The 24126-nt window shown below is 48.0% G+C and overlaps 1 protein-coding gene across 1 annotated transcript in view; it reads left to right on the top strand.

Annotated features, from left to right (window-relative positions):
* Window positions 1–24126, top strand: part of LOC148835634 (radixin) — a 50913-nt gene that overhangs the window by 20637 nt on the left and 6150 nt on the right. Inside the window, exons 3-13 of the mRNA XM_088913080.1 lie at window positions 2132–2215; window positions 8497–8592; window positions 9951–10225; window positions 10938–11021; window positions 12637–12783; window positions 13336–13432; window positions 14147–14310; window positions 15082–15212; window positions 20181–20341; window positions 21373–21465; window positions 22420–22677. Coding sequence (XP_088769206.1) covers window positions 2132–2215; window positions 8497–8592; window positions 9951–10225; window positions 10938–11021; window positions 12637–12783; window positions 13336–13432; window positions 14147–14310; window positions 15082–15212; window positions 20181–20341; window positions 21373–21465; window positions 22420–22677 — 1590 coding nt within the window. The remainder of the gene's footprint in view (window positions 1–2131; window positions 2216–8496; window positions 8593–9950; window positions 10226–10937; window positions 11022–12636; window positions 12784–13335; window positions 13433–14146; window positions 14311–15081; window positions 15213–20180; window positions 20342–21372; window positions 21466–22419; window positions 22678–24126) is intronic.

The raw sequence follows: 24126 nt of genomic DNA on the forward strand, positions 1-24126 counted from the left end.
TTAATTTCTGGAGCAACCTATCTAATTCGTGCAACTACACCGTTATGTCAGCTTGTCATTGCTCTAGCACCGTCTGTACAAACTCAGACGCATTTTATCCAGTCGAGGCCATTCTCTACGATAAATTCATTCAGAAGCTGAAATATGTGCTCTCCTGTAGTTCCTGTTGGTAGCGGCTTACAGAACAGAAAGTCTTCATGGGACATGCCCTCAAACTCGTATCTAACGTTAACGAGCAAATTGGCCAAATCTACTACAGACTCATCTAATTGCAGTGAAAAACATCTGCTCATCTTAACGCGCTCTATCAGTGTACTTTTGATATAATCCTTCATTTCAATAATTCTATGAATGAATGTGTCTTTCGGGGGGCAGCAGGTCGAGCTGTTTAGCAGCTTTTTCTCTACACATAATACGTGTCAGCTCTTTTGCCAACGGTAAATAAGGTTCTTCAAAAATAGTGTAGCTTACCTGCTTTAGCAATACGCAAGCTTGCATTTTTCCGCGTTTCCGTTTTTATTTCCGTATTTATTTAAAGTTTTTATTTCATGCGCATGGGAGCGAAACACAGAGACGCTCGGTGTATTTTTCTCAAATTAGAACAGTTCTTGAATATTTTTCTGTTATCACGCTTTCGTGTGCTCACAAGATTACCAGCGTTCGTAGCACGTATTTCTATGCATTCCTGTGTTTACAACGTTGGCATTGTTCCAAAATCACGCACATTCTCCTTTCTCCCTATTTGCTGGAGATACAGTAGCTTTTTTTAAATACAATTGGTCATTTGCATCCGTAGCACGCATTCCTATAGAGTGGTATAGAATTACAGAGTATCTCTTGTGTCCACTGAAGTATTAGCGCGCACTGTATCGTAGTACGTAGGCTGCATATTCGACACGTATTAAAATACAAAATATGAAAACCCGTCCCGATTTTTCACCGCACACGACACAGTTCCAGGGTCATTTGGCGTACCACTTGGCGGCACTCCACGTACCACTGCAGGTACGCGTACCACAGTTTGAGAACCACTGGAGTAGATGGTTCATTGATGAAATATTGCATCTTGAAATAATGTTTCACGTCTAGATATATTTAGTCATTTATGATGCGCAGTAAGGAAGTTTTTCCGCACAAATATTTTGGTCCTCATCATCTTTTTGAGCATTTGTTCTGTTAAGATTTCTACCTCCTGTCCAATTAGCCTGCCCCTGTCTTTCGTGTTTGCCTGATATTACGGAGTACGTGTGTCACAAACCCATGATACCAGGTGTAGAAGCTTGTAAGGGTAAACTTGAGCTGAGGAAGTGAGGTGTGAGAGTGGCACTGGTCGGGTCACGGAGGTGCGCTCTGGCCTGGCGCAGGATTCCTGCTGTCCCAGAGTGTTACAGAAGACTAGAAAGGACTTGCGTTCAGCAGCGGGTGTGGCAAAGAACAGAAGCAAATACCAGTCCGTGAAGAGTGAGGTCACACCCGACCCAGAAAAGCCCCAGTAACTGTGGCAGAGGAGCGATCCTTCAGGTTTAAAGGAACAAGTAAAGGTTTGCTCCCTGCTGAAAAGAGGATAAAAGGAAACGCAACGTTTCGGCTGTGGAGCCTTCTTCAGGTGTGTGTGAAGAAGGCTCCACAGCCGAACCGTTTTCTTCTCTCTTCAGCAGGGAGTAAATCTTGACTTGTTCCTTTGCAGCCTACGCGTGCTGACGCAGCTCCCTGCTTGAGCTGCTGCTTCAGGTCGCCTCGTTTCAGTGTCGCTGTCAAGTGGTTGTAAGCGACCGGCGTCACACGAATGGGAAAGCTTTCTACTAGGCCATAGATGCGCTTGAATCCTTTATCACGTTGGCCCGATTTAAAGAGCGCAAAGAGCATTTACTTGAGAGCAGATCTCTGAGATGTCAAAATGTGTTTAAATTCTCACTGTTCAGGGACGCGTAGCTCTCGGTCCCAAGTTAATGCGACTGATTGGAGGTTTGTATCCAAAGTTGTTGATTTCAGAGCAGTTCACTGTGAAAACGCATCCTGTTCTGCGCTGGGTGCTGCCACGCTGGCAGGTGCTGTGAGATCAGACCTGGTCCTTGTTACTCAGGATGGCCTGTCACATTCTTCAGCCTGACTCTTTGCTCTGGTTGTGCAGATCAATGTCCGGGTCACTACCATGGATGCAGAACTGGAGTTTGCCATCCAGCCCAACACTACCGGCAAGCAGCTCTTTGACCAGGTAAGGGTGATTTTTTTTTTTTATATGGCTTATGTATATCTGAACAGCAAATTCCAATTGGAGACGTTCTTTGGAGGAACATAAGACCATCAGAAAGGATGCAGAGAAAGAAGAGGTAATTCGTCTGATCCTGCTCATGAGGTTGCAAGTAGCTAATTAGTCTAATCCGTTGATTCTCATCCATCCCTCTCTTGAAAGAAACTAGAGCATCGGCTTCAGCAGCTTGCTCCACACACTCACAACTTACAGCCCTCTGTGTAAAATGGTCTCTCTGTGTATCGGTACATTTATCAGTGTGTCTGGCCAGAATACGAGCCAGCCATGAAGCCAGTTTGGGCCCTATGCCAGATAACAGCAGGAAAGCAGCACAGTGGGGAGAGTGGCTATCCACAGGTGCAAGAAGTAAATAGCAGGGCTCTGTGACTGTACACTGTGTTCTCGGTGTTCTCCCCAGTGCTAGTTTGAGCTCTGGGATCACCAGTGCAGTACAGTGTAGGAGTCGCTGCAGGGCACAGTTCAGCGCTGGGAGACCATGGGCAAGTCTTCGGCAGCCCCAGTTTCCCCAAGTCCAGGGCGAGGGTGCGACTGGAGGGCTGCGGGAGAAACGGGGAGACTGGAGGCGTGCAGGAGTGGGGTGTTGGGGGCCGACGTTGGAGAGGAGGGGCTTTGAACCCGGACGCCAGCGGCAGGGAGCCGGTGGAGGGACAGGAGCGTGGGCTGGAGCACAAGGAGAGAGAGGAAGAGAAAAGACCAGCCGGACCACCGCGTCGTGGACGAGTGGGAGTGGGCCGGCAGGAATGCGGGGGGGCAAAGAAACGTGTAACCGGCTTGAAGACGCCGTTGTCGTGGAAGTTCTTCAGTTGTTCGTATATCGAAACGCACTCTGTCGCCGGGCGAGAAGGAAATCTCCACGCTGCTGTCTGTGTGGGGGTTAGGTGAGGTCCTGCCGTTTCTCCTTCAAGCTCTGTGCCGTTTCTCCACTGGGTGCAATAAAAGAGCTGCAAGAATTCATTTAATGAAACCCCTAAAAAGTTTTTTTTTAAAAAGTACTTTACCTGTGCTGAGTACTCCACACTAGTGGGCCACATTGGTAACCGAGATCCAACAGAGGGCTGGCCATATGCCTTAACTTCCTTCCTTGCTGTTGGAATAATAAGCACAGGCAGTGTAGAAGACTGTTGGAATAATAAGCACAGGCAGCGTAGAAGACTGTTGTAATAATAAGCACAGGCAGCGTAGAAGACGTCTTTTCGGTAATTAAATGGGAGCTTTCCTACTACCTTCTCTTTAAAGATTCAGGAGGAGTGGGGGTTCTGAGCCGCGGCTGAGGGTGACGGGAGACTGGGCCCAGAGACAAGGCTGCGGCGTGTTTATTGATGTGGCTCCCAGCACGCGAGGCCAAGGTGTGCGAGGTGTCCGAAGATCAGCGGGGCTCTCGGCACTCACATGTGCCACAGTATTGACATTCCCCCACATTCTCCAGGGCAGGCAGGACAGCCGTTGGTACGCCAGGCCTCCTCACTTAATTCCCAGTGATGCCAGGCGCTGTTCCGTCAGGATGAGCCCATTCCAGTGGCAAGCACTGCACCGCATTGCAGTCTGATCACATATGGGTAGCAAGAGGCTGGATAAGCATGGCTTTAGAGCTTAAACATATGCAAGGGATTTAAAATTTGAATCCCACTTACCCAACGAGATTTTCTACAATATGCACTCACTGAGCATAGTCCGTTAATTAGCATGTTCGTTTTAATGCACTCAGTTAAAAAAAATACTTAAAATCTTGACAGTTAGGAGAGAGAATTTTGTAAGTTTTTTTTTTTTACTAGTTTTCCATCTTAAGCTACTTGGACAAAAGTTTTCATATTGAAAAGCGAAAGAAGCAATTCTCATTCATACAAAAATCTTTGGTTTATTTTCTTCTACTTGAAAATACTGCAGAATCGAACACCTGCATCTCGGAGGCACAACGTTTTGAAGCTTCTGATTGTTTTTACATGGGCTGACATCGTTAAGAAATACCAGCCAGCCGTTCATTAAGCTGTGCTTGTGATGCTGTTACTGTATGCAGACTGGAATCTAAACAGCGTGAGATTGCAAAACAGATTTAATGTTTTCTTTCCCTAGTGTGAAAGGATTTTTGTGGTATGCAGTTAACATAGTTGCTAGAGGACAGTTTACAGAGTGGAGACTGTAAGCAAACACAAATTTTTATTTTTATAATATTTTTGATTTAGCATTAGAAAAAATTAAAATGTAATTTTTGGAATACCCCCCCTGATCGGGAACAGCTAAATGTGTGTTTTTTACAAGTCGGGTCGCTAACCCTGTGACCACAGACAAGGGCGAAGGGGAACGTGCTGGCTGGCTCCTCCAGCCTGGCCACCTGTTTTCTAGACGTTTCCCTCGTGCGTGTCCGAGAGTTACGCCCCCTGGGCTCGGGCTGTGGGCGTTGAGCTCTGGCAGAGGAGCAGCAGGACCAGGACCTCGCGGGGACGAGGGACAGATTCCAGTCGCTGAGCCCCACGGCAGCGGCGTGTGCAGCACAAGCTAGGCGTTTGACTTGAACCGGAATTTCCTTTGGGATTGAAACCACTATATAAACGCAAAGGAAATATGATTAATGAGGAAGATTAGCACATGTATGTTTCAGATTACAGAACAGAAAGGGGCTTAAAGGCTTCTTTACCTGTTTTTTACCTAACAGACGTGCATGAGCAAATTAAATCATGTCCAACAGTGACCAATGTGTTCCTGAGCGGAACTGACCCAGGCTTTATTCAGTTTGCCCTATTACTGTCATTTCTCCCTCTCCTGCCCTTGGAAGACATCAGAGTGAACTTTGCTTCCAACATGTGCAAGCATATTGATGCCTTATTTTTGCACTGGGAGACACTAAATTACAGAATGAGAGTTAGCGAGGCCAGATATTAATATTTAACACCACACTGTGCATGTGAAAGTCCGTACAGTTTTTACCTAATTTTAATTGTGAAATGGGTGGTTTGCAGACAACGTCTGGAAGGTTGCGTGTTGTGGAATATCCTGGCAGTCCGTGTCCCTCCCCCGTGCGTCTCGGCCGGCCTGTAGGTGCAGGTCGCAGGCATCACTGCGCTCCCTGCTCCCCTGTCGCTGGAGCTGGTCGCGACGGAGTGGAGCCGGGGGGGGGGGGTGAGCCCTGGCTGAGCGGCTGAGAGTTTGCCCCCCGCGGTGGGGATTAGGACGGGACACGTTGGTCAGGACAGGTCACAGAGTAATAATTAATGGGGCCTTTTCAACGCTAATATTGTAATATCACAGCACAGCAGTGTTGTGATCCTTCAGCATTGCCTTAAGTGCTGCCCTCCCTCTAGAGTCTTGACTCAATGCAAACACTCATCCTGCAATATTAATGCCAGATGAAATATTAATATGCAGTGTGGTTTTTAATATAATTCAGTCTGAGGTTTTAGTGCTGCGCTCTCCATAAATCACTTGATACCACCACTACAACAGGAATTGCTGAAGGTGTGTATTTCAGCCTTGTGGACTGGAGAGATGGAGAAAGTGAACAGATACAGTACTTGGCATAATGCATCACTGTTTTACTTTTTGAAACAATACATTTCCACTGAAGGTCAGATTCAGAAAAAGGAAACCCTTTAGATCTTATTTACTAAGTCTTTTTAAACTTTTATTTTTTTAGTTTCCTGAATCGTTTTCTTCTAAATTAATGGTTGTTGTCCTGTGAAGTAAGTATAGGGTGCAGTTTCCAGATGACCACTTTTTTTAATCAGCTGTGTCTAATCTCTAAGTCGGAGCATTCTTTTAGTAGGTATTTGTCATAGCCAGTGAGCCACGACATCATTATCGTAAATTACTGGAAGTAATTTGCATGATAATCGTGAAGTTTAAAGCTGCGCACAGGTAAGTTACCTTGTTGGCGTTTCTGAAAAATCCACTTTGCATGACTTAACTTCTTGTTGTGATCTGTTAGGCTTTGTAACAGAGTATTCAAAGGCCTTATATAACAGGAGGGATTTTTCTCTTTGCTTCCACAGTTCTTGCGTTATAAGGCTTAAGCTGAAGGACTGTGCATGCTGGGTTCAGGATCGTGAATGACTTAGATTCTGCTGTGGTTAGCAAGCTAGTTAGGGTTTTGAAAAATGGAGGAAATGACAAAAAGAAACAGTGGCAAGGGAATGAACTCAAGACAAAACCATGCACCGGGCAACATAGCAAGTCAAATGTATTGTTGATAAGTGCCGAGGGATCCACACAGGCTGTGACAGCTTACCCTCTGCGTAACACATGACGGATTCTGAGCTGCCGGAAGCTGTACAGGAATCGGATGCATCTTTATCAAGATAATATGAGGGAGCAATAGAAAAGCAAACAGGACCTTTGATTATAATATAGTAAAAACCGTGGAATTCAGATTATGGTTTACACTGTAGTGTTCAGGCTTCATTTAGAATAGTGTTCTGTAGCTACCATACCACAAGAGGATATTAAAGCCTTACTTTAAGGAAGAGTTCAAAGAAGGGCAACAAGTATGAGGTCTTATTTTTTATCAAAGTATATACATTCCTGAGGTGTGTATATATATAGGATCAACCCAGAGGTTAATTACATACTCAGTGGTGAAATAAGCACATGGGGTCAGAACTGGACAATAATGGGGAATTTGTTTTGGACAACAGGATTAAGCAGGAAACTTTTCTTCACATGAAGAGCTGTGGGTGTCTGCAACACGCCTCCCAGCTCAGTGACCTAAGGTCCAAACACTAGGCTCTGTTAGGAAGCGTGGATGAGGCTTCCGAATAACTTACCTAATAAGCAAATGAGCGAGCTGAGCTGAATGGCCTCTGTCTTTTTGCCAGCATGCAAATTCTTATGCTCCTATGAGCCAGTCTAAATGATTTGGCGCGATAAGCTGGAAACGGACCATTGCCTTTTGCATGTTGCTGAATTAGCGCGTTTGTTTTCCTGTGTGTGGCTATTTGGCAGCACATCCCTCTTCCACAGGCACCTGCGGGAGGAACAGCAGTTACCCGACCTTAAACGCTGACGGACACATCAAGCGGTTTAGCGGAACGAAGCCGATTTCCGTGTGTTAGGAGCCCAGGCTCGATGCCGGGTTTGCTTGGACAATAAAGGGAAAGTCACTAGCATGCAGTGCCTGCCGTAGTGCTTCCTCATTGTGAGATACAGCGTGACAGCTAATCAATGGGGTGACACAAGGCTGACCTGCAGCCCCACAGGAGTGAAATATGAGGTGGGTGTCGTGGAGGAGTACTGGGACTGATGAAAAGGGAGGTTTTTCTCTTTCTCTGGCCCACTGACTTACTCATCTGCTTGTGATGTGCTGTTAGCGACGTGCTTGGGGGAATCCAGACAGTCAAGGCTCAAACAAATAAAATAAAATGTCTCAAGTGCCATTAACGCCCCAGCCCGCATTGAGATGTTAAAGAAATAAGCACAGGGCAGGTTCCAGCAATCTTTTGCTCCGAGAAGCAAAAAAAAAAAAAACAACGAACTTGCACTGTGAACTTGAACTTGAACTTTACTGCCACATGTAACCGGTACTGGTACAATGGAATTCTTACTGACAGAAAGAAAGTCTCTCGATTGTAAAACAAGTGTAAAAAACAAGACAAAGTGCAAACAGTGCATCAAGACAATGTACAAACAAACAATAGACAATGTGCAAGTAAACATGTGGACAGTTTGAATGTAAACAATACAGACGTGTAAACAATGACTGGAGATGTGCAATAGATAAGAAATCATAAAGAGGTAGATGGTGATGGTGTAGGTGAGGTCCGAGGGGGATGGCTAAATGTGTTCGCCAATCTCACTGCTTGTGGATAGAAGCTATTGAAGAATCTAGTGGTAAGTGTCCTTATGCTCTTATATCTCTTGCCTGAGGGCAGTGTGGTGAAGAGCTCATGCCCGGGGTGGTGACTGTCCTCTGTGATGGCCAGAATTCTACCACGGCAGCGGTCCTCATAGAGCTGTTTAATCTCGGTGAGACCGCAGCCGATGATCTTCTGGGCCATATTGACCATTCTCTGCAGTGCCTTTCTTTCTCGCGAGGAGGTGTTGCCATACCACACGGTGATCCCGTTGGTGAGGACGCTCTCGATGGTGCAGCGGTAGAAGTTCACCAACACATGTATTGGCATTCCCCATCGCTTGAGGCACCTCAAGAAATAAAGGCGCTGCTGAGCCTTCTTCATGATAGAGTCAGTGTTCACAGTCCAGGTTAGATCTTTAGAGATGTGCTGTTGTGTTAACAGGTAGTGAAGACTGTGGGCCTCCGTGAAGTTTGGTTCTTCGGGCTGCAGTATACAGACAGCAAGGGTTACAGCACATGGCTGAAACTGAATAAAAAGGTGAGTTTTCCAGCCGATCAGGGCTAAACCTCTTTCTTGATGGGGACATGATACTACACCTCAGATCCACCATCGTTGAGAAGGCTCAGGTCTCCCATATTAAGTAAGGGTTTGAAGTATGAATGCATATCATCAATCTTTAATTAATGTGAATTACAATTTGGGATGAATGTCTGTGTCTTTCAATAGTTAAAGGGATCCTTTTTGTTATTCAGTGTATTTCATCTTAGGTAGTTGTTCTTTAAAGTATTTTATACTTCAGAAGCACTGGGCCATTGAATCAACATGCATGCATACAGTTATTAATAAGTCAGGTGGGTAGCTGCGTCAGCATGCGTAGGCTGCAAAGGAACAAGTAATAGGTTTATTCCATGCTGAAAAAAAGAAGAAAGAAAACACAACATTTCGGCTGGGGCATTAGGTCCCACACAGACCGCAGGGTGAGCACCCCCTGCTGGCACCACGTACACCTCTTCCAGCAGCAGCCTTAGCTTTCCCAGGAGGTCTCCCATCCAGGTACTGGCCAGGCTCACGCCTGCTGAGCTTCAGTGGGCTGCCAGCGGGGAGCTGCAGGGAGATATGGCTGCTCTTAAGCTTGCCAGATGAAACAAGTGCAGGTTTATGGAATTCCGTTATTTTGGACACTCGTCTGTGACTGTCAGCAGTGATGTAACATGGCCAGCGTATATTATTGCACATAAGTATATAACACTGTGCCTCAGGAGAGCTGACTTCATAATAATAATAATAATTGCTTACACTTATATAGCGCTTTTCTGGACACTCCACTCAAAGCGCTTTACAGGTAATGGGGACTCCCCTCCACCACCACCAATGTGCAGTCCCACCTGGATGATGCGACGGCAGCCATAGTGCGCCAGAACGCTCCCCACACACCAGCTGTCAGTAGGGAGAAGAGCAGAGTAATGAAGCCAATTCATAGAAGGGGATTGTTAGGAGGCCATGATTGATAAAGGACACCGGGGTAACACCCCTACTCTTTTCGAGAAACGCCCTGGGATTTTTAATGACCACAGAGAGTCAGGACCTCGTTTTTACGTCTCATCCGAAGGACGGCGCCTGTTTACAGTATAGTGTCCCCGTCACTACAATGGGGCATTAGGACCCACATGAGCCGCAGGGTGAGCGCCCCCTGCTGGCCCCACTAACACCTCTTCCAGCAGCAACCTTAGTTTTTCCCAGGAGGTCTCCCATCCAGGTACTGACCAGGCTCACACCTGCTTAGCTTCAGTGGGTTGCCAGTTGTGAGTTGCAGGGTGATATGGCTGCTGGCTGCTATCACTTCATGCCGTGACTAATTTCTCTGGTCGGCTGCGCATGGCCCTGTTGTCTCGCAGGTGACGCAGCAGGATGTGAAGAAGGAGAACCCCCTGCAGTTCAAGTTCCGGGCCAAGTTCTTCCCGGAGGACGTGTCGGAGGAGCTCATCCAGGAGATCACGCAGAGGCTCTTCTTCCTGCAGGTCAAGGAGGCCATCCTGAACGACGAGAACTATTGCCCTCCGGAGACCGCCGTGCTGCTGGCCTCCTACTCTGTGCAGGCCAAGTACGGAGACTTCAGCAAGGAGGTGCACAAGCCCGGGTACCTCGCCAACGATCGCCTGCTCCCACAGAGGTGAGGGCCGCAGTTTAGCACGCCTCCCGGGGCCCGGCCTCGGCGACGTCAGCCCGGACGCTGCCCCACAACTGTAGGGAGGGCCTGTGAGGGCGTAGCAGTGTGGTACTTTAGAAACCACTGATTGGGAAAATGTGGCTGCGTGGTTGTTTTTTTAATGTCTCTCATGAGCACATTGTTGCGTTATAGCCCGTTATGCAAGTTTAGGACATTTCCAAAAACAGGGCCGGCTTTTCAGAAGACACCGTTGATCCGGGCGTTTGCTGATGATCGGCTTTGCATGTAAAAGATGAGCTGCGAAAGGAAGCTCTCATGTCTCATCGTCCTTTAAAGGTTCACTTCGCTGTTGTGCTGGCGAATCTCGACTTTCACCTGCATGCTGGCAGGCCTGCAGTAACGCTGACCATATGAAATGATCGGGGAGAAAAAAGCAGGTCTGTGCGCAGATAAGAATCTCTTTCTGCTGTGTGAAGATGGAGGTTTTGGTCATGTTTGCTCCCTGTCTGCCAGTGTTTGGGCGTTCCAGCTGCTGGGGATAGGGTTCAGTGGGTGAGTGCCCTTCCCCCCCCCCCCCGAAAAGAGTATCACTATCCAGTAAGGCTGTGTCATGATATTGCAGCTTGCTGAGGTGTGCACTCTCTTGTGAGGTCTCGGCAGAAATTGAAGCAGCTGCTCGATATTTACTGCCTCCGTGTTTTAATGAATTTTCCAGGGTTCTGGAACAGCACAAGCTTACCAAAGAGCAGTGGGAAGAGAGGATACAGACCTGGCATGAAGAGCACAGAGGAATGCTCAGGTACCTCACCGCTGCTGGTTCAGCTGTTCATGCATTTAAGTGTAAATTTCCCTAACTTTTTTTTTTTTTAGGAAGGTGAGTCTTAAGTGAAAAGGTTACACTGTGTCGAGGTCTCTTCACCTCTTATGTAGTTCAGATTGAACTTTCGCAGAACTATTTTTTCATCACGAGAGAGTCCCTGTTCTTGCCGTAACCCTTTGTTACCTCTGTCGGTGCCCAGACCTCTCAGGGTCCGAATGAGTCCCTCTTGCTGGATTCGTCCAATGCTGACGATGCGGTCATTTCAAAATCTCGCTTCCACAGGGCTGTTGGTGCAGTCTGCTGGCGTAGGCTGCGCTCGTCTTGATCAGAGCTCAAGTGGTCTAACAAGACTTACATGTCCATGAAAGCCTGTAAAATCCCAGAAGGCCATTGTTATTTAAGAAAAAGACCATTCTGTTCAAGCTGAATAAGTGCAAGTATGCAGTAATATTTTATTTACAAAGATATAACTTGTAAAGCAGTCAGATTTCCAAACAAGCTACAGATGTGCGTCAGGATTTCATACAAGGCGGTAGCGGGCGTTGGTCCCATTGTGTCGAACCTTTGAAGGTCCTTGCGAGGCATTCCTTGCAGCTCTGTACTCTGTACGTCCGACAGTAGATCAGAGGATGCATGCTTTTCCTCGCTTTTGTTACTGTAGGTGAAGGAAGGTAAAGATGAGGGCTGGATATTGTTTCTTTTCAGAGTTCTTCCAGTGGCTGAAAAGATGATCGTGTGACCGAAAAACAAAATCCATATCTGGACTTAAAACCTGATAAAAACAGGAATGATAGATATCTGAATTGGGTGACGGGGCCTTCTCATGCCAACGCCCCAGAGCTCTGGAATTCTATCTCCAGGGATTATCAGAGAGTCACCTGCCCTGAGCGCTAGCAAATCCAGAGTCAAAACCTTCTCCTTCAGAAAGGCTTTCACTTAATCCGTTCTGTCTGCCCCTTTCGTCTTCTGCTTTCTAAACCCTTGTTTTTAATTGTGCTAATTTTGTCACTTGTTCTCATTGTGTACTTGTTTCTTACTACAGTATAAAGCATTTTGAAAAGTTACGTTCAAGGGTGCTGTATAAGCTTTATTATTATTTATTATTGTCATCGTTATTTGTCTGATAATAAAGGACCGTTGTTCCCAGGTGGTCCTAGAATGTCCTCGTGTCTTCTGGTGTGCCTTTAATGTGAAGGAACTCGCGCCCTATTCCAAAATCCTGACCGGACGTCTCGTGTTGATCCGGGAGGTGGGATAAGAGGAACCTTTCTTCTGTGGCTGTGTGGGTCAGAGGAGAACACCCGGCTGAGCAGGTTCAGCTCTGCAGGGTCCCTGCAGATCCATGATTAACAGCTGCTCTGCCTGACTGCCAGCCTGCTTGCTGGCCTTGAGCTGTCCTTGCTGGCAACATCAGTAGTGCTACAGTGTTGTACAGCACAGATTCTGTTTGGGGGAAAGAATATGAATAAATAAAGGATGAGGCGGTGATTTAAGATTTATTTAAGGTTTGAGTTCGCCGTGAGTGGCGCAGTCAAGGTCTGAATGCAGGACAGTTTCAGTGAATCCAAGAACACGCTTGCTCTTGTTTGAACAGAGAGGATTCGATGATGGAGTACCTGAAGATCGCCCAGGATCTGGAGATGTATGGCGTAAACTACTTCGAAATCAAGAACAAAAAGGGAACAGAGCTGTGGCTGGGGGTCGATGCGCTGGGGCTGAACATCTACGAGCACGAAGACAAGTAAGCTTGGCAGTGTTCCTTTCTCTTCGGAAGAGATCACAAGAGAAGGACTTCACCTGTTGGCAGGTGTAGTGCGTCCCATAGCTGAAGCATAATAACAGGATAGGATGGCTTATAGTTTCGTGTCTTTATCTGCGACATGGAAACAATATTTAGCGTTATCTCCTTTTTCTACTGTTCTCGCCTTTCACAGCAGTGAAGTTAGGTTTAGTGTTCATCTATGATTAAAAAAGATAAGTCAGTGTTTTTCCTGTTTTGTCTTTTTTTGTAAGCTAATCGAAGCTTACAAAAAGGAAAGAGAGCAGTTTGTAACTTCTGTAAAGAAGTCGTCTCAGCTTGTCTTTGGACAAGTTTATTTTTACTCTGTGTGTAATAAAACAAATTGTATATTTTGTTAAAACTACAGGCTAAACGGTTGCCATGTACTATGACATCGTCTCCTATATGTTTTCTTATATTGCCCCCTGCTGGTATTTCCTGAAATTTTTGTACTTTTTTGAAAATTCATTTCACACTTTTGCCTTTGTGTTAAACTGTGTTGCTCTTTTTCAGGTTGACACCAAAGATCGGCTTTCCCTGGAGTGAAATCAGAAATATCTCTTTCAATGACAAGAAGTTTGTGATCAAACCCATCGATAAAAAGGCGCCAGTAAGTCCCTGCACAACCTCCGGTTTGCTTCTCCAGTGCTGATGGATATTATTTCCAGTTTCCAGTGCTTGTGACATGGTGTGGTTTGGTTCGTCTTCTGTCTCGTCCATACAGTATGATCACAAGTGATATGTATACGATGTGAGCCCTGTGTCCTGGAGGTGCCTTTGAGACTTGTTTGTATGCATTTTCTTCGTTAGAGGCGTTTAGATGACACTCTGTGTGGACCACTTAAGGCTGCACGACTGAGACTCATTATAGTGATTTATTCCATCAACTCAGGAAAATGTTCACAGCGTCAGGGGCAGCCTGTTCGGCAGAGCACGTCTTAAAAAACGCATCTTGAACATTGGCCAATATTTTTTCCAAATATTGCCAGTTTAGTTTAGGTTTATCAGTAAGTTAGTATTGGGTAAAAAGACTTCTGCAAAGAATAAATAAGCCCTTTACTGTGGCAGAGTAAGTGACTTGTTGTGACCTTAAGAAATCGCCGCTGTAGACAAGACATTTTATCTGTGTTCTTGCGCCCCCTAGTGACTGTTGATGATCTCCTGTAAACATCTCTGCAGCCGTCTCTTTCTGAAAATCGAGGTGACTGGCACGGCTCTTCACAGCCACGTGTGGGGTGGTTGGACACCCCCTTCACAGCGGCGGGGCTGGGTGATGTCCAGTCAATACGAGCGATTAATCTTCAGCTGTCTCTGTGCCCCGAAGGACTTTGTCTTCTATGCCCCGCGGTTAAGAATAAATAAGCGCATCCTGGCCCTGTGCATGGGCAACCACGAGCTGTACATGAGGAGGAGGAAGCCCGACACCATCGAGGTGCAGCAGATGAAGGCGCAGGCCCGGGAGGAGAAGCACCAGAAGCAGCTGGAGAGGTACAGGACAGGGCAAACGCTGCTCCTCTCTCGGCCCGCGGTGGGGGTCCAGGGGTGCCGTGTCCGCAGGGTGCACGTGCAGGCTTCCCCTCTCGCAGTTTGGTTTTCAAAAGTGATGAGCAGGCAAGCAAGAGGAGCAGCAATTGTACAGTATTTGCCATTGCGTTAAGCAGTAATAGATGATTGTTGACACCTGCCTGAACTAAATGAACAATGAATGGTTAATCCCAATCTGAAAGGCAGGAAGAAGAAACGCAATGTTATTGTTGTTGAGTCTTCTTGAAGTGTGAGGGTGAGAGAAAGGTAGCAGATTTTCACAGCTCTCCTGCGGGCGGTCTTACTCACCCATGAGCCCGTCCTCTCCCACTGGCCTTTATTCTGCCCTGCAAGATACCTGGAGCTGTTGTTTCATCACAAGTCAAGGAAACCTTGGAACCCGGCAAACAGTTGAGGTTTTTTAATAATAGATTAAGATCTGCGGTTCTTTTAATCTTTTTGTACTTCAATTGGCGTAATGTGTTGAATACCGGAGAATTCTGCCTTTGCAAGGCAAAGTGTAAGAAGGTCTGTCGTTCAGCAGCAGGGGGCAGTGTGGCACCAAGAAGTTTCAGTAGAGTACAAGCTTTGAGCCTTGCAAGGGAGAGACGGAGATGGACGTGCAGGTTAATTCCCCTGGGTGGATGCGGAATCAGTTGCCAGCGGTGCGATATGAGTGAGGTCGGAGTAAGGGAGGGTAATATGGCTCTGTCCTCGCCGATGGCTGTCTTTCAGGGCGCAGCTAGAAAACGAGAAGAGGAAAAGAGAGCTGGCAGAGAAGGAGAAGGAGAGGATAGAGCGAGAGAAGGACGAGCTGATCGAGCGTCTCCGGCAGATTGAGGAGCAGACGCTGAAAGCGCAGAAAGGTGAGTGCTGCACTGGTGCCTTGTCCCCTCCACTGTGTCCAGCAGGTCGGCGGGGCCCATGTCCCCCAGCCCTCAGTGGACACGGACCCTGAAGCTGGGGCCCGGATTCGTCTTCACGGCTCTCTCACTGTCAAGAGCAGGACGCTGGGAAGACGGACCAGCCCCCTTTACACCGAGACTATGCCTGGAGGGGGGGGTTTGTTTTCCTTTCCGACGCTGTACCCCAGTGTTATCCATTCGTACGAGTAGGGGTGTTAACCCCCGGTGTCCTGGCTAGATTAAATCTTACACAGCCTGGCCAACCTAAAGGTCGCCCTTAATTCCGTTTGTGAAGCGACTTCTCAGTCCTCTGCCTGGTCTACTGTGCAGTGGGGCCTCAGGCACGTGATGCCAGCTGCCCTCCTCCCAGGCGGATAAACGGCGCCCTTTCACTGAGAAGCGAAAGGCAGGGTGTGCACGACCGACTGTGCTCCCAGCAGGGCTCGAGAGAGTCAGGAAGGGATCTGGTTGTCTTAAGCCACATTCCAGTGCTGTCTGTCACCTTCACCACTGTAACCTGAATGTGTGGTTTGGTTACATGTGTCGGCTATCATCCTGTACTCGCGTGTCTCCAGTATCAAGGGGAGGAATTGTATCTTTCAGTGAGCTCCATTTAAATTACCCCCAGACTCCCTGCACTTGGGACATAGTTTCACTTTAAATGTTTCAAAACAAAGAAAGGGAAATTTGCAGCTTATACACCAGTTTTCCTGCAGTTTCATTTCCTCTTGGCATACAGCTGGAAGGAAAAAATACATTTTTCTTCGATCGAAATATTCTGTTTTAGGAGCACCAATCAGAAGTAACATTAAAGAGGTTAAAATACAAAGTTTCAAAAAAATGTTTTTGCTTTGTTTTTCAAGCATCATTGATTACAATCATAATGTCTGTGATTGTAGTCGTCCTTTATAGCTTAAAACGTTCATATAAACAATAGCTTTTTAAGAGAAGTATTAATTTCTTAACTGTGTGTACTGTACTATTCATCTTCACGTTGCGAGAAATCTTTTTGCCTTCTTAATAATTTTAATGTGAACTGCTTGCACTTGAGTCGTACTGCAGTCCTGGCTCATGGAGATTGTGAAGTATCTCCTAAGAGGATTTCCAACAGCACTGAGCCGTGTGTGTCCTGAGACTGCGGGCACTGAAGCTCTGTATGGGGAGCATTTCTATGTATGGCTCTGTCATTGCTATTGAACATCGGCAGTAGTGCTTCTCAGGCCTTCCGGCCAGCCCCAGGAATTAGTTCAACTCTCCGGCGCTGCTGTGGGACAGAAATGAACTGTGTTTCGCACTTCAAAATCTGCACTGGAAAGCGAGAGAGGTACAGCTAACAAGCAGGCAGAGAGACAGCAGGGATGTGTCTGTGCAGGTGTCTCCTTTTCCCCTGTACATATATCTGGTTTTTAAAAACACCTGTTGTAAAATTAATTTCAGTTGGACTCTTGTCCTCGCATTCTAAGATTTGCCTGGAAATGGTCTAATGGCAAATAAGGCCATGCTAATGAGGGCTTTTGCCATTCAAGTAAGCTGTGTCAATAGCCTGACATGTTTGCACACTAAAGGCAAGTCAGAGAGCTCTTGATTAGTCAGGCAGCTCAATTTCTTCTTGCCAGGAATGCAGGTTTTAGCTTTTTTTTTTTGTCCCGAGGGGAAGCTCTCGCAGTTTCCGTCCTGTGTAAAAACGAAGCGCTTCCTTGAAAGGCTTGTTTGGGTGAGACCACTTCTGCAAGAGCATCCTGGTGTTGTGACATGAATGAGCTGCTGTGCCAGAGTGTCTGGGGGAACCCTGGCGCAGTGCATTCACGGCCAGTGGCTGATCTTTCCTGGGGCGCTGCAGGGTTTGGAGGTAACAGAAATCGCAGATCGGATTTCTGTTTGATGTAACAGTCAAATAACAATTAGATTTTTTTTAGTTTTTAAGCAGGGATTTGCATTGCAAATTCCAGGTATTGGTTGAGAATTAAAGTGATGCAGGAGTATTTCTTTATGAAAGTAAATATCAGTTTAAAGCATGCTCAATGTGCCCCGGTAATCACACATTATTTATTATTCCCTGCATACATAACAGACACTAGATTGATTTTTCCGGTCAGAAATTTTAGAATAGGATTCTGAAAACCTAACTTCAGGATGTGAATCGTTTGAACTAGTTTTGTCACTATTTTGTCTTTAATTATTAGTTACTAAACTAAAACCTTTTGCTTCTCTCAGGGCTGCACCTGTCACCAGGTAACCATGATTATAGTGGCACTAGAAGGATCTCTCAGTATATTTCCCTAGTGGACCCTCAAAGGTTTCTTGGCTGCCCCTGTACCACAGACCAAATCAATACTGTGAGAGACAGGCTCTAGAAAAGTAATGTCAGTGCCTTGTTCACACAATCCAATTCCTTCGTGTCCACTTTCATGTTGCGACCGATATTTTCATGACTTCATTCGATTTCACGGGCTCACAGCTAAGTTGATGAGAAGTGGAGAAAGCACTGGCGGTGGTTTGGTCATTTTCACACCTGCTTCAATAAATGTTAAAGGTCTCCAAGGAGATTTCTGCATGCAAATAGCTTTCGGTTTACTTGCCTCATCACGGGTGCATGTCTGTTAGTTGATTTTTGGCGTCGATTACTGTTAAACACTTCATGTTCTGGACACGTTTATCGCAAGAAAATCAAATGCCAATCAGAAGCGTAATTTGTAAAGGTTTTTAACATGTGACACAAGTCATGAGTGGTGTGTCGCCCCGATGGCTGGGAACAATCCCAGGGCTGTTTATATTGTAGAGCTGCTGTGAATATGACTAAACCAGCATGTGCCAGCTTCTCCTCACAGTGCTGATGAGTACAAGAGCAAATTGGATCTTAGTAAAGAAAGCCACATGCAAAAGACTGAAAGCTGTTTTCATCAGTCTAATCACCCTAGCCCATTGACCTTTATCTCCGTTTGCTTGGCTATTTTCAGATGAGATAATTAGTCATGAGGATACGTGAAAATGCTGATAACTTTTTTCAAATGCGGGAAAAATTGTTGCCTGCAGGTCTGCAGCTGCTTTCTGTCAGTATTGACATCCAGAATTGACCCCCTCCCCCCAAAAAAGACTTGTTGAATTGCTCACAGACTCCCCTGCTGTGCTGTGCCGGGACCGAGAGATTTTTATTAAATCAGATTGTTTAGAAACTGAACTCTTGGTTACTAACACGGACTGAAAATGAATTCTGGAAAGCAACAAGTGAATGAGGACACTGAGGCGGAATGAAAGTGTAGTTTTTGGTACGAATGGGGTCAGCTAGAAGACCTTTAAAATCTGGATCGCAGTTGTGACTCCTTGCCCTTCCCACCCACTCCCCGTGTGTCCCCACACCCCTGGGGTCTCCCGGACCGCAGCTGTGCCGGGGTGTGTACAGTGACGCGCTGCTGTGTTCGTGATCCCTGTGTTCGTAGGAGAACAGGCAGCGAAGGCAGACGGAGCTGGGCGGGTTGTTCCAGAGCTCGCTTCAAGAGCCACCTGGTTGGGCTCGGAGGGGCGATTTAAAACACGAGCCGAGCTGCGGCTCTAGGGGGAGTGCCTAGAGGAGTACGGTCCTGGCCGGCCACGGGCCTGCTGGGTGAGGAGCGACTGAGCACTTTTCATTTGCCGGCTCCGAGTTGTGTCTGCAAGTTCTCAAAAGGCTCATGTTTATGCCATTTTGCTGTTACGGCAAACAACAGAATATCACCTGAGCCAAGGAACGGGATTCTCTGCAGGAATCCTGTATTATTCTGACCATCTGGCCTGTTGGGTAGTTGGTCGCTTATTGATCTGAGGCTCTCTCCCAGCCGTTCCTTGGAAGGAGACGGGGTCTCGGCTTGGTCTGTGAGTTAACAGCGACGCAGGAGCCAGGGGGAAGTGGAGCTAGCGGAAGCCAGAAGGAAGCTTTTATAAAGCTGAGAGCAGAAGGAACGTCTTTCCGCTGGGGGTTGTGGGAGCCTGGAAGGGCAACTGACCGTGCTGTGGAAGCTCATCTCCCGACGCCTTTCAAGAGAGGGCTACAGGAGACTCAGATCAATTAGCCACCAACTCCTGAGGGGACAGGTGGGGCTGAAGCCTTGAGATGCTTCTGCCTCCCAACAGTATGACAATGCTGAAGAGTACACCGGCCTCTTTTTTACTGCTTCATGTGAGGTGTTCAGGGAGTTGCCCATTAACCGTTAACCACACAAACATCCTACTCTTTTATGTCTACCTCCTTTAGAGCTACTGCCTGGCTTGTTTACTGTAGCCCCTGTAAGCAAGTGTGTGCCAAGTTAAGAATGTCACTGGTGTTAGTTTTGAAATGCATGATTTGTTTTATCCAAATACTGCAATATGGGACAGCCTACTTCTTCAGCATAGACACAGGTGTTCGCTTTTATATTTCTGTTCATTTCAGTCTAGTCTCAAACTGCCCGTTGTTAGCGTCATTTACATGATATGATCATGTATATGAAGTAATAAACACACAACGTTTTGAGATTGCCAGTACTGTGAACGGCAATGGAAATCTACAGGCACCTGGGGTGTTTCAGTCAGTGAAGGTACCCTTATCTGCAGGCATTGTTTTTAGGCTATCCATTCTGATTTGGGACCCTCTGTGTTAAAGCATGAGCAGAAAATCGGACTCTGAAATCCAGACTTTACACACAAGAATCTTCAGGGCAGAGACGAGCGGTCCAGTGCATTAAGAGGAGCTTTCTTTCGCGGTTCGGCGAAGTGAGGTTTTCTGTAATGAGTGGCGTTCCAAGGCGGCGTGCTGTCTTTGTGCATCAGGACGAGCTCGACAGACGAGGGGAATGTGTTGTGGAGGAGGGCCGTCCCGGGATCGAGCCGGTGCCGAGCAGACGGGCCAGCGGCCTCGCTGTGCTGCCCGGCGCGCGAGCTCTGACCCGCGGCCGTGTGTGTGTGTGTGTGTGACAGAGCTGGAGGAGCAGACCCGGCGGGCCCTGGAGCTGGACCAGGAGCGCAGGCGGGCCCAGGAGGAGGCAGAGCGCATGGAGCGGGACCGCCAGGCGGCAGAGGAGGCCAAGGCGGCGCTGGCGAGGCAGGCCGCGGACCAGATGAAGAACCAGGAGCAGCTGGTAAGAGCGGCACCCTGGCAGCCTGTTCCCTTCGCGTCTAGCGTGTCACAGGATGCCCCGTTGCCTGCAGTGAAGTCGGTGTTTGATGGTTTTGGCACCCTAGCCTGAAATAATTTATGACCCTGCCTCTGTGTGCCTTTTGATGTTTAGTGAAGGTGTGTGTCTAGATATTGGGCCGCTTTCCAAGTCAAAACCGTCAAGTCGGTTATGACCGGTGTCCCGAATGCAGCTGGCGGGGCCTGGCTTCAGCCAGCGCCGGAGGTCCGTTCGGCCCCGTTTCTTTCCCGAAGCCTCGGGTTCTGCCAGGTGGGTGAGGGGGTGTTCCGCCAGGCAGCCTCTTCGCCCTTTCAAGTTCCCGCTTTCGCTGGAAGGGATTGCGTCCCCTCGTCGACGCGAAGGACAAATCCCAACCTTTTCTGAGCATCCTCCAAGTTTTTCCGTTGGGTGGAAGTGTGAACTTGTTGATTTCAAGGAAAACCTGTCTCCCCCCTCCCCCCGCCCCCCAAAGATGTCGTTCTTCTAAAGCGTATAGGAGTGCGAAATGGGTTGTTCGTCCCATGGGTTGTTAAATCAACATGTTCAAGCAGGAAAAATTAATTGGCGGCATGCTGGCGCAGTGGTTACCTCTGGGCCCTGGGTTCAGTGCCAGACCTGGGGTGCTCTCTCCCTGTGTTTGCATGAGTTTCCTCCAGGTGCTCCAGTTTTCCCCCCCCCCCACAGTCCAAAGATATACTGGCAGGATAATGTGCTCCTGGAACAATGGCCCTGGTGTGTGTGTGTACGTGTGTGTGTACACGTGTGCACCGCAGTGGACTGGGGTCCTGTTTAGGGCGTATCCTGTCCTGCGCCCGTTGCTTGCCGGGATAGGCTCCGGCTCCCCTGTGCCCTGTACAGGAGCGAGCGGTGAGAAACAGGATGGATGAAGGGGGAAAAAAAATTGTTTCCGGAGGACGTGATACTCCTGCTGCCGTGCACACGGGCCCAGAGCACAGCCGGCTGCCTGAGGGGGTTTTGTGTGGTTGGTGTTGCAGGCGGCTGAACTCGGCGAGTTTACTGCCCGAATCGCGCTGCTGGAGGAGGCCAAGAGGAAAAAGGAAGAGGAGGCCACAGAATGGCAACACAAAGTAACGTTTTTCATTCTCACAACACCTGTACTTGTCTGGCTCACGGTCAGTGGTTTACAGCAGTAGGGGTAGGGTTGTTGAAGGAACTAACTTACAGTTTATGCAAAAAATGAGTTTTGATGATTGGTTTTCAGTTGCTGAGTGGGTGGGTGGGTGGCAGGCGGGGGGGGGGGGGGGCTGTTTCAGAGCCATTTCAGTTCCAACCTCAAATTGCTTTCAGCGTGTGAAAAGCTGTTTCCCCCTAAACCTCTCTCTCACGTCAGCTGTTTTCTGTTTTTACATTTACAGTGAAGACAGTCGCGTGTTGCCTTTGCTTTTTCCCCCGACGAGACCCTCAGAGCCCCCGAGCAGATTTAGGTTTAATATCTTTCAGCAGAGCTGAGGTTATTTGTAATCTTATAGTAAACATTTTAAATATTGCAAAAAGTTAGAATCAGTGTTGAAATTTGTCAACACGGGCTGAATGTGATTCACCCATGGTAATTGTGGAAATGTCAAGTGAAGCTGAATATTTTATTGACTTGATAGTTATGAAACATTTCCCGATTCTTGTCTGGAAGTACCAAATGACAGTGGGAACACGGCAATTTGTGAATACCGGTTTATATACTTTGAAAGTTTAAATACTTTGTAGTTTATGTATGAAGTCCTTCAGCCAGTTTTCACTTGTCGAGCCTTTGCTTGTCTCTGGAAAATGCAAGCTGCTGGCCGACATTCGCTTGTCCTCTTGCAGCTTGCCTAGAGGAGAAATTCCAGATTTGAGGAGAATCCTTTTCCAAGTGTCTGCTGACCTGACGTGACCTGACGTGACCTGACGTGACCTGACGTGACCTGACGTGACCTGACGTGACCTGACGTGACCCAGACGGCAGTTTTAGCTTGGGTCCGCCGCTGTGTCCGGCCTCTGGGGCCCAGGGCCTTGCGCTGACCCCCTCCTCCGCCTCTCTGGCACAGGCGATATCGGCCCAGGAGGACCTGGAGAAGACCAAGGAGGAGCTGAAGAGCGTGATGAGCGCCCCGCCGCCGCCGTCGCCGCCCCCACCCCCGCCAGCCCCCGCCGCGGCGCCGGTGGAGAACGAGCACGACGAGCAGGACGAGAACAGCGCCGAGGCCAGCGCAGAGCTCTCCAGTGACGGCGTCGCCAACCACCGCAGCGAGGAGGAGCGCCTCACCGAGGCGCAGAAGAACGAGCGCGTCAAGAAGCAGCTCCAGGTCAGCCCGCCACAGACCTGCCGGAAAGAGCACCTTCAGGTTCCCCCTAGCTTAGTTCCAGCACCCTCTGGAAACATACCCAGCAGCTCTCTCGCCCGGTGCCAGTTAGCTTGGTTAATTCTTCTGATTGGTATTGGTACCAATCCCATTTTTTGTGTCCGTCTTCGGCCTTTCACTGGTCTGAAATACATGTCATTCATGAAAGCAGAGCTTAGTCCCGCCTCCCACGTGGGACTGTGGGACAAGTTATCCAGCTTTGCTGTTTGAGTTGATACCCCCCCCCCCCTTCACTAGGGAGGTCTGCATTCTCTTCTTGTGCATTTTATCCCTCAGACGTAATTAGATGTTTGTGAATGTCTTCATAAAAATGAAATGGACAAGATAAAATGTAAAACACAGACATCTGTGATTGTTTAGCAAAATGATCCAACACTAAATGTCTGATACCTAGGTGAACACTTAGATCCAGTAACTTGTGGCAACTCCTCGAGCAGCGATCGACTTCAACAAGAGGTCTCCTGTGACTATCAGTCTCGCACATCAGAGTTTTAGGGTTTTTGTCCCATCCATCCTATTTGAAGTCTGTGATATTTCAGGGATTCCTTGCAAAACCAGCTCACTCTAGGTCCTGCCATATCATTTCATTGGGGTCTAGGTCGACATGGCCGATACAAAATGACGTACACTTCAGGCGTTCTCCTGTAGCTCTTTGCGAAAGATCTTGCGGCAGGACCTGCTTTCGGCTTGGCTTCAGCTGATGCTCCCCTCCAGGATTAACCGATACAACAGCCAGTTCAAGCCGCCCAGTCTGTGACGGCTCCATCAATGAGGGCGAGCTGTCCAGCTTCCGAGACAGCTCGGCTACCCTGAAGCGCGATACGTCAAACCACCGTGCCTGACAGCCGAGATAAGGTTCTCCTGCTGGAAAGCAGCCTGCGGTTTCTGCCGCACAAAATGTTTCTCATGATGGCCAGAACATTTGACTCATCTGTCCAGAGATCATCACCCTGCAGCTGGCAGCTGGCAGCTCAGCAGGTGCTGGAAGAGGTGTTAGTGGGGCCAGCAGGGGGCGCTCACCCTGTGGTCTGTGTGGGTCCTAATGGCCCAGTATAGTGACGGGGACACTGTACTGTAAACAGGCACAGTCCTTCGGATGAGACGTAAAATCGAGGTCCTGACTCTCTGTGGTCATTAAAAATCCCAGGGTGTTTCTCGAAAAGAGTAGGGGTGTTACCCCGGTGTCCTGGCCAAATTTCACCCAGGCCTTTGCCACCGATGGCCTCCTAATCCCCATCGCTGAACTGACTTCATCACTCTGCTCTCCTCCCCACTGAGAGCTGGTGTGTGGGGAGCGGACTGGCGCATCATCCAGGTGGGGCTGCACACTGGTGGGGGTGGAGGGGATCCCCATTACCTGTAAAGCGCTTTGAGTGGAGTGTCCAGAATAGC

This window comes from Atractosteus spatula, chromosome 4 (genome assembly GCF_055471065.1).
Source record: "Atractosteus spatula isolate fAtrSpa1 chromosome 4, fAtrSpa1.hap1, whole genome shotgun sequence".
NCBI lineage: Eukaryota > Metazoa > Chordata > Actinopteri > Semionotiformes > Lepisosteidae > Atractosteus > Atractosteus spatula.